Here is a 16,092-nt window from a genome sequence, read left to right on the forward strand (position 1 = left end):
GTAAAACTATTTCCCCATGTTTATTTCCCCCACTCCCCCATTGCTCCTCGGACGTTCCTGTTAACTGCTGGAAATGGCCCACCTTGATTATCACTACAAAAGGTTTTCTCCCCCCCGCTCTCCTGCTGGTAATAGCTCATCTTAAGTGATCACTCTCCTTACAGTGTGTATGATAACACCCATTTTTTCATGTTCTGTGTGTATATAAATCTCCTCACTGTATTTATTTTCCTAAATGTCCCTAGTGCCCCAGTAGTAAAATTATTAGTGTGAGGCTTCCTTTATTACATTTATGTTAAGGTTTTAAAATAAAGTCTCATCTACAACATTGTGCTCTAGAGTATGTTGGGTGGTTCCAATTGGAAAAAAATTAGGCAACAAGAGAATGTACGTACATTTCATAACAAATGCATTTTGATACTCCGATTTGTTACAGAGTATGGGATTTAAATTGTGCACCATCAAATACTGCTTTGATCACAAACTTAAACAGTGCTTGAATGTAATGTTCTTGTTTCAGGTACAAACACTCTTTCTTAAATGAGGATTAAAATTACAAATATACACACACAAATTGTATGCTAAAGCAAGGCGTATGTACAAAAAAAGTATATGTTCAGTAACTACAGTTCTAAAGTTATGATTGCACCTCTCAAAGAGCACTCATTTTAAAAGCTTGTTTATTCCCTTTTTATTGGTCAAAAACTGTGTATGGGGTTTAGAATAGCAGAGTAATTATATTTATTATTCACTTATCAAAATTACAGATAAGCCTACTGTATAATAATAAACTGAAAATTTAACATGTACACTAGAAATCTGTTTTGTTTTGTTTTTTCAGATATTTACTAATGACATAACAATAGCTGGTTTTGAATGGTGAATACATTTTGAAAGTAATAAAGACAAGTATAAATTGAAACAGAATGTTTATTGCATTACCAAACTTCAGAGATTCAGAAATGTATTTTAATTTTGTATAAAAGAATCCTGGTAAAATCAAAAGAAAAAGAAGGCAACATGGACTCATCACTTCAGACAAAAGAACAGAGATCCAAAGTTATGTCTCTTCATTGCGATGCTTGTCAAAGAAACAATCTAATGACTGGATCCTCTGCAGTTTCATGCTGTTGCTTACATCTTCTCTTCAACTTCCTTTACATGGGATGAGACAACTTTACCATCCACCACCTCCTCAATAATTGTTTTGATCTTTCTGGTTTTGGTTGGATCTAAACATTAATAAAAAAGAGTTCGTTTATGTAGGATTAAGGTTATTAAAAAAACCCTCCAAATGCAGAATGGAATTTGGAATGCTGCCTAAGGAATGACAGGGATGTCAAAATAAGCTAAATGTCTTTTGAGCCGCTGTGCTTACAATGCTTCCGTATGCTTGGGAGACATGGACAACATATTGTCGCCACATTAGGAAACTTGATCAGTTACATGTGCTCTATCTTTGGTCTGTTTGCAGGGTCAAATGGTGTGACAGGATTCCCAATATCAAATTCCTTAATCATTGTTGGATGTCTGTCATTCAAAGCATGCTCAGTTCAGCTGCTTTGGACTAGGCATTTCGTTCATATGGCCAACTCGAGAAAAGCCAAAGCCATATTTTATAGTCAGCTAAAGCAAGGCACCCGTTCTCATGGTGGCCGGTACAAACAATATAAGGACATACTGAAGTCAAACTTGAAATCATGTTGGCTTGACCCTAGCAACTAGGAAGCAACAGCCCATGCCAGAGCAAGATGGAGGCAGATTTGTCACGTCGCCATTCACCGCTTTGAAGCATTAACAGCAGATATGAAAAAGGTGGTCATCACAAAGCAAGGATATAACAGCCTGCAATAGTTAAGAACAATCTTTTCTGTCACACATATAACTGTGTTTGTGAATCTCACATTGGTCTGACCTTGCATGTGTGTGTGTGTTTGCTGAATCTTCGTACATCAACATTGACATCAGACTTCATCAATTAAAGTTATGTAAAGTTATAAAGCAGAATTATATACACAGATACTAGTTATGTCCTTAATCCTTTTAAAATTAAAGATTAAAGTTTCTTGCCATGATGAACTTTACAGTGTAGAGGAACAGAATGGCATTTACTAATCTAGAACAGCAATTGTTTTATAAAATCATTTTAACTGGGTATTTCCTCCCCCACACAAACATTAACGGCAATTTTACATCTACAGTTCACAGTACTTAGGAGTATATACGCACAAATCTAATCATCAGTTGAAGTTCAATGCTCAGGGTCAATGGACACTTGCAAAAATAAATGTTATCCCAGGAGACTCTACTCACCATTAGAAGAATCCAGTGATTGTGTTTGTGATTTGGAACCTGTCAAGGATGAACTTTCAAATGAACCTCCTTGTCCCCCAGCAAATTCACTTCTGTAAAGAAATCACAGATATACAATGCCACACAATAGTTGTCAGGATCAGGAGTATAGAGCAGCAAGTTTCTTGTTGATAATTTTTTAATCCTGGATGAGTCAGGAATAAGTTCTCTCTGATTTCTTCTTCTTTTTTAAAATACTGAAATCATCAGCATCATGGGTGAGAACTTTACTTTACTTTAAAAAAAATCATTATATTATCCTGCTTCGATCAGTCAGTACGATTGCAACCCTGCCAGGTCAGTTCTTACCAGGCCACCAAACGTATTCATTGAAAAGGACAATTTATTTAACCTCAAAAACATATATGACTACATCTACTTCAACATTTTCTTAAGTCATTGGTCTGGTAAATTTGTGGGAACTCCATGAAAAACAAAATTTCTGGCATGAAATTGCCCAAAATAAAATAATAATTTTTGAATGAAATTTTGTGTAAACAGTCTCGTTACTTTTACACAGGTTTAATTCTGTCATATCTTAGTTAAGCCCTGAAATTCCATGTATCTCTAATTCAGGCTAACACACACTAACTCTAGTTCAGACATAAAGTGTCACATTCAAGGAGTGACTTAAATATAGGATAGAATTGCTGATTCTCCTTAAGTGGTTTCTATATATAAAAAGAGCTATAACTTTAATCATTACAGGATCTTTTACAAGCAACGAATGTACTGTTGAAATCTGTGTGTGTCATAGGCCTTACTTTCTATTGGTTTGAGGACCACCAGTCTGCACCATTTCTACTTCCTTGGAATTCACATTGAATTCACCATGGGAATGAGTAAAAAGGGAGTTTTCAATTTCAGTTCTGTACTTACCCAAATTCCCCATCTAGCAGGCGACGGTAGGTCTCGATCTCCATTTCCAGCCGGGTCTTGATGTCCAGGAGTTGTTGATACTCTGCATTCTGGCGCTCCATATCAGCCCTGACCTGGAAAAGCTGGGACTCCAGATTCCCAATCTGAAGCTGCATTTGTGAGAGTTGAGCACAGTAACTTGCTTCTGTTTCTGCCAATGTGTCTTCAAGGGATTTTTTCTGCATAAAAAGATATGTTATTGATTAAATGTAGTCTGTGAATGGGGAGAAGAAAACAATGTAATAATTAGGAAGAAAAGTAGGCTAAAATGATGGAGAGAAGTGGTATTCTTTCTCTTTGTGTATAGTGAAACATTTACAAATTTTCCTCTTAGAATGAAATATTAATTTGTAGAATTCCTACTTTGGCTTCTTATTAAATATGTAATCCTGTTTTTTGCTGTACCCAGTCATAACAATGTATTTGTTTTATAATGCATTACTTGCAATTCAGGTATTCCAGATATTACTGGAGTTTATGGACTAAAAAGAATACAGAGTTCCCTGGGATAATTAAATGTTAATCTTAAACAGCAGTATATCTGAAATCGGAAAAGCTACTCTGAGTAGCAGCTGTCTCTCAGCATACCATGGCAAGTTGAGACTGTAGTTCAATTTCCAAGCCCTGAAGAATGCGTCTTAGATCTGTGATTTCACTTTTTCCTGATTGAAGCTGTTCAGTGTTGGTGGAGATTTCCCTTTTCAGTTCCAGGCTCTGAAATGTCAAGGAAAAATAGAATGTAATTCAGCTACTACAAATGTTTTTCCTATATTTAACTGTGTTTGGCTGAATTTGTTATCTCTAAGATTTTACTTTTTCATTGAACCATGCTTCAGCCTCTTTACGGTTCTGTTCAGCAATGACTTCATACTGTCCTCTCATATCATTCAGAAGCTTGGTCAGATCAATTCCTGGAGCAGCATCCATTTCAACACTGACTTGGCCAGTGGCATTACCTTGGAAACCTTGAAGTTCCTAGAAGGATAAAAGGAAGTAAAGGTGTTTCAGTATAATAATGAACAAAATGATCAGCTCTAAATTATGTATAAAGAAAAGTGTATGATTCAAGATCCCTTTAAGTCAATATTAAACCTTCCTAGTCTAATCTAATCTAATCTATCACTACCTGTACCTGCATCCGATGAAGTGAGCTGTAGCTCACGAAAGCTTATGCTCAAATAAATTGGTTAGTCTCTAAGGTGCCACAAGTACTCCTTTTCTTTTTGCGAATACAGACTAACACGGCTGTTACTCTGAAACCTACCTGTACTGTAAAATTTACCCCATTTTTAATATGAATTTCTTTTCACTGTATCACAGCAACCTCAGCAATTCATATCTACAATCTTGCCATTTCAATTTTTACACCTTTTTGGACATTTCTAAATTACAGAGAAGTCATCTCTTCCCCACACAGTGCCCTAGGCTATTAGTAAAAAAATCACGGAAGGGAAAGATAGGGTACTAGTTTAATTGACTTCACAGATTCCTCTGGTTCATTTCGGTATTAGCTTTCAACTTGAGAGAAAACTTATCCTTGGTGGGAAAAATATTTTTTCATACATTATTTTATATTTGATACAGTTTTGCCATGTCTGTTGAAAATACATGTAACCATCCATTGTATCAAAATAATACATCTGGCTGATTTTCATGATACTTCGAAAAAGAATATGAAAAGATCTTGGAAACCAGTTTCATTTCATTCATCGCTGAATCGACTGACAAAAAACTAAGAAGAGCTGTTATGATGAAGTGATAGCAAGAGTTAAAAATGTGTTGCATACTAGTGGAAGCAAATATGCTTACAGTTCAGTGTCCTGTACATTTCCAGAATGAACCCAGAAACTCAGGAGCAGCTGAAAAGAAAACATGTTGCTGCCTATCCAAAGGCTAAAGGTAAATAACTGAACTTTGCAAAACCAAAACTAAAGAGAATGTAACATGCTGGTGCATTTTAAAGGGCTTTTGTACCTGATGTTTTTTAAAGCCCAGAAAAGTAATCAAAAGGTGCAATCTGAAGCTTTTTCTATTCTTACATGGCAGATCTAAGCCTATTTAATCCTTTTTCAATAAAGTAGTTAGCTGTATCTTTGCCACACCCATCTTGGCCTATCCGTTGTATTTACATAGAGAGGCCTTACACAAAGCATATATTCTTGGGGAAATTGCTTATTATATTACTGGAAGTGAATCTGAGAAAACCAGTAATACTAGAACCATTAGCGCTCACAGTTTGTCTCTTGGTCTGCCTCTTTCTGTGTCTCTCTCCCCCAATTCCTTTATTGAACTGAAGACAAAAAAACAAAAACAAAGAACCCAACAACAGAAAGAGCTCTTTCTCAGGATAAAAAAATCAGAGAAAAGACTGACATTGCACATCTCATCTCCTTTTTTCTAGTACGTTTTGAGTTTTACTATTAATCAATTTATGAGAAAACTGCAATACTGAAGCAAAAAAATCTGTTTACCTCCTCATGGTTCTTCTTGAGGTAAGCCAGCTCCTCATTCAGGCTTTCTATCTGCATCTCTAGATCAGCTCTGGTCAAAGTCAGCTCATCCAGAACTCTACGCAGACCATTGATATCAGCCTCCACACTCTGGTGAAGAGCTGCTTCATTCTCATATCTTTAAAAAAATCATAAACCAGGTTTTTGTACCATAAATGGGATCAGTGTAACCCATACAAATAAAAATACCATAACTGTTGTTTTTTACTAAATGATTACATCTTTTACTAACACTTCAAAACCAATATATTATGATTATGATTGTTATTAAATTATACAATAATGTTTCATTTAAATTTTCTAAGAGAAATATCTGAAAATTGCTGAATCGATTTGGAATTTTTAAATAAAATATTTATAATGGGTTTCAAAACACATTTCATGATACTACTCTCTGCTTACTTCAGTCTGAAGTCATCAGCAGCCAGTCTGGCATTATCAATCTGCAAAACGATCCTGGCATTATCAATAGTGGCATTAATTATCTGGAAAGACAAGCAGGATGCCCAGAGAGTGATTCTATAACCTGATAGACTTACTGTTCAATGTATTTAGTAATATAATAATGCAAGGGACATTCATTAGACTGTTGTACAAGTATATCTAAAATATTTAGGACCAGATTCTCGGCTAAGGTAAATAAGCAACACCAATTTATGCCAGTGACTATCTGGCTCATGGGCTCTAAAGTAGCTTTTCAGATAGTCTCTTTATTGCAGAAATTGAATTTGGGGTGCAAAAAGTAGGAAGGGTATTAACATGAAAACTTTTTTTTAACTATCAAGAAGAAAAGTAATAATCTGAGTTAGTATTAGTTAATTTTATCTCTACCTTCTCTTTAATTCAAATGAGGCCAGGTTAGTTCACATCATCAAAAGGGATTTAGCCACACAATTTCAATAAATTTGCTTTATCTGTACTACAACAAAAATGTTCTTAGTATCAGCATAATATGATAGATGATCATTACAAATAATAATATTATAGAGAAAATTTGCTGTTAGTTTCTCAAAAGAATTATTATAATTTTCACCTTGGAAAATATTAGGTGAATTTAGATTGTAAAAAGATGTAACAGGTGATTTTTTTTACCTTATTCCTAAGGTCTTCAATTATTGGGTAATATTTACTATAATCATGGCCAGCTCCAGGGCCACCAGCACCAGGACCATTTTTCTCATACCACTCACGGATTTTATGCTCCAGGTCAGTATTACTCTCCTCCAGAGAATGTACTTTGTTTAAGTAGGCAGCCAGACGGTCATTCAGGTTCTGCATAGTTTCCTTTTCCGTGCCAGAGAGAAGGCCACCATCACCACCACTGCCAGCACCAAAGCCACCTCCAAGACCAGCGCCTGAGCCACTACCAAAGCCACCTCCTAACCCTCCACCAAAGCTACCTCCAAAGCCACCACCCAAGCCTCCCCCAAAGCTACTACCAAAACCTCCACCAAAGCCAGAACTAGAGCTAAGCAGAGAAGCAACACCAAAGCCTCCTCCACCACTGGAACTAGATATTCTTACAGATCCCCCACTAAGAGCACTCCGGGACGAAAATTGCCGAGATCCTCCCCCTGTACGCACAGAAAGAGCCATGATGTTCAAGGTGCCCTGATGTAGTGTAACAAGTAGATGAAACAGAGCAGGGTAGCTCAGAGAGCACTTTTAGCCTTTATATACAGAAAGGAATGGGTGTTTCAGTTGTACAGTCCACACCTCCTCAAGCAAAGCACTTCAATCCTTTTCTTTTTTTCCCAGCTTAACATCTCCTGACCGGACTAAATGATATGTGGAAATCCATATTGTCCATTCATGTGAAAATATATCACCCTCCAGATATTTGTTCTACTGATAGGAGATATGGGTGGAGTAGAGCTAAGCTTTCATTATAATGTTTCATCATGTGCAACTGAGCACAGAAAAGTCATCTTTCCTGTTAATCGCTCATACATAATTTTCTTCTCATTCTAATATTAATCTCCTTTATTATTTGTGGCTGTTCTTGTAGGAATACACCTGAGAGAACCAGTAGAAAAATTCCTTTAATCTCATTATATTTCTCTTTCTGTCACTTGTCATGAAAGAGAAAGAAAGAAAAGAACATTATTTTCTATAGATCAGTAAAGATTGAGCAGAAAGTAATACCAGCACTTAGACACCAATAATAAGTATGGATGGGGAAGAGAAATATTTGTGACATATCATACCATAATTTTATATTGGACTCTTTAAAGGTTTTTCCTTGTTTCTCTAAGTTGTTTGAAAATTATTCAAGACTGTACTGTGTTTGTACTTTGTCCCAGTGAGAAAGGGATCTACAGCATACATGTTTTCTTGGGTATCTAACATGATTTGTATTTGAGTCTCCCTTGTACTACCATTCCAAAGTTATGTATTTATGAATAAAGAAGGAAATATTTTATTAGGTCCAAGAGTCACTTTTTAGGAGGACTAATTGTATTATTCACCTACATTAATACTATCTTTCCTAATGAATTCATAAATAGACTGTGCATAGACTGGTATATCCTTTTTGTTTTGTTTTTCTTTAAACCGTGTTTCCTTCACAATAAACAGACATCTTATGTAGTAAATCTCTGTAGTGATGGGAGGGAAAGGGGTTGAGTTGGTATACCTGAGCCTTTTTAATATGCAATAACTCCTAACTTAATGTTGTCCCAGTTAACGTTGTTACATTGCTGATCTATTAGGGAACAAGCCCGTTTAAAGTTGCATGATGCTCCCTCATAAGGTCATTTGGCAGCTGCCTGCTTTGTCCATTGCTTGCAGGATTCTCTGGAAGAGCAGCTCCTCCTTGTGGGGATTAGAACTGCGTGGGGGGGACGGCAAACCCCACCCCCATCAGCTCCCCTAAATTCCCTGTAAGGTATGTGGCTCGACAGCTGCCCAGCAGCAGTTCAGCTGTCCCTCCCCCAACTGCTGTGCTGCCCCTGCCCTTCCCTCTCTGCCTTGGAGCTGCTCCCAGGAGCTTCCTGCTCGCTGGGGGAGGTGGGGAGAGGGGTGCCACAAAGTGGAGGAGGGGGACAGGGCTGGGAACAGAAAGGAGGGAGCTTGCTGGAAGCTGTTGCTTCCTGTCTGAACTGGCTGATCTGCTTAAAACGGCAACATACGAGAAGTGGTGTCAGTGTACTTAAAGGAGTAATGCATGTCTCTCTTTCTCACTGATGCGCACACCCCACAGCACTTTGGAAAGTCAGCACCTGTGCAGTCGTGCATGTGCTGTCAGGAGGAGGGAGTGATGCGCTCCAGCTGGATAGCGTGGGCTCATCATCGTGTTCAGTTTTTGCAGGGAAGTGTTTGCAGCCACTGCCCTGCATCTGCTGTGTTTCCTCCCTCCTGCCTCAGTCCATGCTGCCTTGTGGAGTGTGAGGCTACATTAGCAACAGCATATTAACCCTTGGGGGTCAGCCGAATGCTAGTTCCATCATTTAGCAGCAGGGCATTCCCTGGGAAATATTCCACCCTCCTACTCCACCACCTCAACCAAGCTTCACAATCATTCATTGCTGTGTACAATATTAAGCTGTTTGTTTAAAATTGTTTAAAACTTATACTGTATATGTATATAATGTCTTTTGCCTGGCAAAAAAAATTTCCCTGGAACCTAACTCCCCCCCCCCATACATTAATTCTTATGGGGAAATTGGATTCGCTTAACATGGTTTTGCGTAGTCGCATTTTTCAGGAACATAACTACAACGTTAAGTGAGGAGTTACTGTATCTGTAATTGGAAATATAATACATTACTATATCAATTTTATGTTTTAAAAGGAATATAGTTCTTGAAAATTTCTGTCATGCATGTGTTTTTAAATCTGGAATAAAAAATTGCAGCCTTCTCCAACCAGCATTTAAAATTAGGAAAAAAGGATATATATAAAAAAATCATACAAAAAGTTCAATAAGAGGTATTACAGTTGACATACACAAAGACTTTCTATTGTCAAACTGAAATCACCTTTGTTTCTTTTATATAATTTGTTAATATCCCAAAGTCAGGGCTCTAATCTCTGGGGTGGCTGATGGTCATCTTCTGTTATGACTAGAGCTTGGTGAAAATTTTAGGCAGAAACTTTTTGACAGAAAATGCAGATTCAGTGACACCAAAACATTTTGTGAATTAATGTTAATTTTGCCTAATTGTTTCCATTAAAAATTTTCAAAAAATCAAAACAATTCACTGAAAATTTCAGCAAATTTACTTTTTTGTTTGACCTGAAAATAATAATAATTTAATATTGTTTATTTTATTAAATATATTTTTTTAATTGCCGCTGAACTAAAATCCATTATTTTCCCAGCTCTACTTATGACAGTGGACTTAAAAGGGGAGGGGACACCCTAGGAACTGCTGTTTGGGGGGCCTTGGGGACTTTCAAACTTCATTAGTAATGACATTATCAGCCCATTTGTCATGGGGGCAGTTATTAGGTAGCACTGTCTCTTTCTTAGCCACTCCTGTTCCCTGTGAGATTGCCTGCAGAAATCACAAAGCCTAGTGGGTTATCTGAAAAATACCTCTTTTCCTGCTACGCAGCTCATAAGGTTCACAGAGAACCTTAAGTAAAATTGTATCATAATATAAATGCACAAAGTGGTAGATTGCACATTCATTTTTAATGTTGGCAATTTTTGATGTCTGGGTGTTTAACCATGCAATCCTAATGTGCTTTTAATATAGTTTTTTGTGTGAAGTACTAGCACTGTAGCATTTTAGAAGATGATTTACAATCTCCTATCAAGAAAAAAGAAAAGGAGTACTTGTGGCACCTTAGAGTCTAACAAATTTATTTGAGCATAAGCTTTCATGAGCTACAGCTAGTAGTGTACATAAGTAGTGTACATAAGCTACAGCTCACGAAAGCTTATGCTCAAATAAATTTGGTAGTCTCTAAGGTGCCACAAGTCCTCCTTTTCTTTTTGTGGATACAGACTAACACGGCTGCTACTCTGAATCCCCTATCAGTACATATTTTTTCTCTTTCTGCCATTTTCAAAAACTATATCACCTTTGGTATGAATTGTACCAATGTTCATGAGACTCAGAAAATGCCAATTTTCTATATAGGTTCTCATAATTGCACTCATTATCATGCTATTTATTCCTTATTAAACTGTGGAACATGAAATAGATTGGAGTGCCCTCCAGTCAGTGTGTTTTGTAGATGTGGGAGGGCAGGAAGCACAGTCTGGAAACACCTTATGCTACACCTACAGAACTATATTGTGATATGCAACTAGCAGGATACTTTACACAAACACTAATTTGAATAACTGGAGGTACATACAATGTGGGACAGACAAAGTGATTGCATCTGTAATAATCCTCAAGGAAAAAGGGAGAGGGCAGACAATATTCTACATTTATTGGCTATAAAATCTCATTTTTAGGTGTAGATGTGTGCAAATCTTTAAAAATAGTTATTGGGACTGAAAGCTCTTAGTACAATATTTTTTTCTGACTTGTATCTAAAGATCATATATATGTTCTTGTTACAGGTTTAAACATGGGAATACTTGAAGTCAACACACTCTCCTTTTAAAGTTATTTCAATAAACAGAAAACTTACTTTTCTTTGTAATGATTTAATTATATAGTTAGATATGTCATCTCAAGTTTATCACTTTTTAATTTATCCACACCCTGGAGCATGGGTATACATTTGACAGAAATTTGGTATGAGCTGTATTGGTCCCAGAGAACAAAGGAAAAGGTAGGTTCCATTAAAAGCATTTTTTGTTTAGAATAGAATCAGTCTGATGGTGTCTCATTCATGGTTGTGAAAGATAAAAAGTATTTTCTTTGACAGCTGTGTGTATGCCATTCATAATAGAATGGGCAGGTGACTTTTCGAAAGGAAAATTTTTGTGTTTGTTTTGTCAAGAGGACAATATGTACTTACTAAACTGGTACTCTGTGGAAAGATAGTACGCATTTACTGCTGGAAAAAGGTATTAGTAAAACATTTAATAACTTTTACCCCAGTGATTCAGGGACTCACCTAGGATGTTAGTGACCCCCAGTTCAAGTCCCCTCTCGACATGATGGTAAAAGGAATTTGAACAGTAATCTGCTATCTCTCAGGAGAGTGCTGTAACCATTGGTATATAGGATATTCCGATGGGGGAAATCCTTCAATCTCTCCTATGGAAGCTGTGGCACTGTGGATAATACAAATAATTAAAAAGCCATTCAAGCAGGGGGACTGGCTAGTGGGTCTCTCACATCCTGGGTGAGTATTCTAATCACCAGGCTATAGAGTCATTCTCATGCTTATGCTCTCTCATGGATGTAGTTGGGCCAATGACCTGGCCAACTCAAATAGGAAAGACATGTATATTAGTAGTAGTGTACTTTGCCACTAGATACTCAGAGACAGTTGCCTATTCTAATATAGAGGATGAAACAGTGGGTAGGGCTCTGTTCACTGTGTTCAGATGATTACGTTTTCCAGAGGAGAGCTCAGATTGTGAGTCAAATTTCATGTCACAGTTATGTGGTGAATTATGGCAGATATGTGGCGTAAAATGTGTGGGGAGACAAACGATTTAGTTGAAAGGGTCAATGGGACTCTAAAATTTATGCTGAGAATGTATGCAACCAAGAGGTCAAATGACAGGCATGTAATGTTACCCTATAAGTTATTCGCTCGTTTTTATTTGCAAAGATAAAAATGGGAGCCAACATAATCCAGAAACTAGCTGGTACAACCTGGGGTGCATCATTGTTGCAAACATCTGCAGTAGCACTTGTATATTCAGTAGCTGAATACTGTGCACTGGTATGGAGCAGATGCAGCCACATGCCACTTGTGGATACCCAGCTGAATACAGTGATGCGTTGCATCACGGTAACCCTTAAGTCGACTCCAACACCATGGATACCTGTTCTGTCTAACATCGCTCCTCTGCCGATAAGCCAAACTGCTGCGACATTCCACAAAGCTAAGCAAATCCAGGAAAACAGATGTCTTCCTATCCACCAAGACCTTGACAGCGCCCCCACACTGCAATGTCTTAAACCCGGAAGCCTTTCTGTGCACATTCATTTAGCCTCATGCAATCAGGCTACGATCAGGAGGAGGCTTGGAAGGCAGATTGGGCTAAACAAGGCTTAAAAAATAAGCACCTTGTGCCAGATCCCATGCAGAAGGTTCTTGGGTTTGACCTTCCACCGTCATCTTGGTCAACTTTGAACCGAATCCAAACCAACCATGGTAGATGTGGACATCTAATGCACAAATGGAAAATCAAGGACTCCCCGATTTGGTTCCTCACAACAGGCCATTGAACATATCAGTACCTACTGCCCAATTTATAAATATGAAGGAGGCATTACTGCAATAAATTCTGCTACTCCTGTCGTAGCCATTTGGCTTGATCAACTTCAGGTGAAATTATAATTGCTGCTCTACACCAGCCATGTGGAAGAAGAAGAGAAATTATTCACTTACAGGGATGTACCTCAAGGGTCCACAGAGTACACCCCATGCGATGGGCCATTGGACCTCATCAGGAACTCCTGGGACGATGGCACTGAGGCAGAAGGGGAACCACTGGCTGAATATGTACAGAAATTTAGGAAAGATTTATAAACTATGATGGAAATTGTTTAGCAAAACCTCACTAAAAGCCATCTGCATGGAAACTGTGGTATGACCGCAATGCCTCTGAGCAATCGCTTGATGCAGGGGGACTTGGTGCTGGTGTACTCTTGTAAAAAGGCACAAAATGCAGAATTCACGTGTAACCCTTCTGCCAGGTTGAGTCGGCAACAGCAAGGGCTTGGTTCAATGTTTAGGGGTTTCTCTTAACAACAGAAAACAGAACTGGCCTGAGCCCCCCCATAGTAATCTGGGAAAACGAAACACTACCCGTGAGTGCCTCTAAGAGACAATGCTTCCCCTCTCTCAGATCCCCTCTGATCTGCCCCATGACCTGTCTCAGACTCTGATAACCTGAGTCTGCCTGCTTCCTGACACATGGCTTCGTCTGCCCTCTGGCTTGTCATGGACTCTGATCTCCTGTCAACTTGCCTCTCGGTCTGCCCTTGGGCCTATCGCAGATTCTGGTCCACAGGTATCCAGATCTGGCCTGCCTCCTGGCTCCCAACTGCTGCTTTGACCACTAGGTCAGACCGCCTATGTCCTGGTCAGTGACACTAAGCACTCTAGACCTAACAAAGGGCTATTGGTAAATTCCATTAAACATCAAAGCACTGACAAAATCCACCTTCATTACTGATTTAGGACTTTTTGAGTTTAAAGTGTTACCTTTTGGGTTAATTAATGCAGGAGCCATCTTTCAGAGGCTTGATAGTCAAGTGTTAGGTTACAAGACTTTGCATAAGTTTATATGGATGACATTGCAATATTTAGCAATTCTTTGTCAGATTATAAAAATATCTTGGGAATTGTGCTGACAAAATTCAGAGATGTACATCCCACTGTGAAAGTGTCAAAATGCAAAATAGGAGCAATCAAAGACCCTTATTTAGGACACTGGGAAGGAGGTGGCCAAGTTTCCCCAGATCCTTTGAAAGCAGAATCCATAGTTAACTGGCATATAGCCAAGACTAAAAAACAAGACCAATCTTTCATAGGCTTGGCTAACTACTACTGCTGATTTGAAAATGGTTTCAGTGACATTGTGTCTGCTTATCACAGAGTTGTGCAAAAAGACAAGACTCAACAAAGTAATATAGATGGCAGCCTGTCAGAAAGATTTCAGTGAGGTAAAGAAAATCCTGTCCTGAGCAGTCCAGATTTTGACAGAATGTTTGAACTGTCTATGCATCTATTTGTTTACATGTACATTTGAGTATTGTTGAGTATGATTGAGGGATAAACATAAGTAGCATAAATTTGATGCAGGGAAGGTTAATTAGAGGTGAAAAGAGATGTTCTTTTAAACTTGGCTTAACATATTTTGACTAGAGTATGGTGAATTGTTGGAACTACAAGGACCACACTAATCTTCACACTCAACAAAAGCAGGCACTGATGTGCTGTATAGTATAACACCAGATACACAGATACCAGATGTTACATGTAAAGTTTATTACCAGAAGTACAAAGGAAACAATTTTGATAGTTTAAGAAAGATTCAATAACATTAAACTACATGGCGCATGCATCATGCTAAGTCTTTTGTACTTGTATGATCATTACAGTTTTATTAAGCTTTTTCATAAATATATAGCTACATAGTAATTGCATGTTGCTGAAAATTTGTTGTTAATTACTCTTAGAAGATCCATAGTAATTGCTATAATCATATGTACCATGGTTAAGATAAACTGAAATAATAATGGATTTATAACAGCACGGCATTCACACAATATTCTCGCACTGAATGGCCCTCATTTTGTAATCAACTTGCCAGTCACCATGTAAGTAAAGAGCTTTTAAAGGATATTTGTGCCTTGTAACTTAGTGATGCAAAGCAATTTTTGATTAATGGACAAAAAATGAGGATATAGCATGTTGTTTCTCAGTAGATAACATTGGCAGTTTTCTTTCAGCTTGATCCAAATACCATTGCAGTAAATAGCCTCCCACTGTACTTATGTGGCTGTGTCTAAACTGCAGAATTTTGTTGCCAAAAAGCAGCTTTTGGTGATGAAACAGTGGAGGTGTACACACTGCAACGCCACTTTTTTCAGCAAAACTCTTCAGTTTCGACAACAAAATGAAACCACTTCAACGAGAGGCATAAAGCTTTTTGTGGCAAACTTAAAGCGACAAAGCGTCAGTGCAGCTGCTGCCATTTGTTATATTGCCTTACTGGCCTCTCCCAGTATCCCACAATGCCGGCTGTGACCACTCTGCTCACCGTTTTGAACTCAGCTGCCCTGCAGGCATGCACCCTCTCCCCTTTCAAAGCTCCGGGAAGTTCTGACAGCACCACGAATACAGAGGCATGTGTGTGTGTGTGTCTGTGTGAGAGAGAGACTGCTGTGCTGTGCAGCGCCAGGGTGGGGGCTGATGTCAGGGATGTCCCCCTCCCCCTGCCTCAAGGCTGGTTCCTTCTGGTGGCTGTCTGAATTTAGAAGTTGGGGGAGTTTTGTTCACTCTCCCCCAACGCACACACTCCCGCAACACACATTGTCTCTGTCTCCCCACACACACACACGCTCCCTGTCACACATACTCCCCCCTCCCCTCACACACTTTAGTTGAAAAGCAACTGGCAGTCTAGTAGGATGTCCGCGGGCCCACGGAACGATGGGATTGAGAAACCTGCAACATATGACACTGTATCTGCCCCATGAGGCATTGCAAACCCTTC

At 38.5% G+C, this 16,092-nt stretch overlaps 1 protein-coding gene across 2 annotated transcripts; it reads right to left on the minus strand.

Annotated features, from left to right (window-relative positions):
- Positions 1 to 1,134: 1,134 nt before the first annotated feature.
- LOC141978676 (keratin, type I cytoskeletal 12-like) lies at positions 1,135 to 7,376 on the minus strand. Of its 2 annotated transcripts, none has more exons than XM_074940987.1 (8): positions 6,873 to 7,376; positions 6,183 to 6,265; positions 5,742 to 5,898; positions 4,084 to 4,245; positions 3,859 to 3,984; positions 3,232 to 3,449; positions 2,314 to 2,402; positions 1,135 to 1,232 (listed from the first exon to the last, which is right to left on the minus strand). In XM_074940987.1, the coding sequence occupies exons 1-8, from the start codon at positions 7,374 to 7,376 to the stop codon at positions 1,135 to 1,137; spliced, it is 1,437 nt and encodes a 478-aa protein (XP_074797088.1). The 2 variants fall into 2 exon arrangements, with proteins under 2 accessions (XP_074797088.1, XP_074797087.1); XM_074940986.1 differs by having other exon boundaries at positions 2,314 to 2,405.
- Between the last annotated feature and the right edge of the window lie 8,716 nt (positions 7,377 to 16,092).

The sequence above is a fragment of the Natator depressus genome, chromosome 27, assembly GCF_965152275.1.
Source record: "Natator depressus isolate rNatDep1 chromosome 27, rNatDep2.hap1, whole genome shotgun sequence".
NCBI lineage: Eukaryota > Metazoa > Chordata > Testudines > Cheloniidae > Natator > Natator depressus.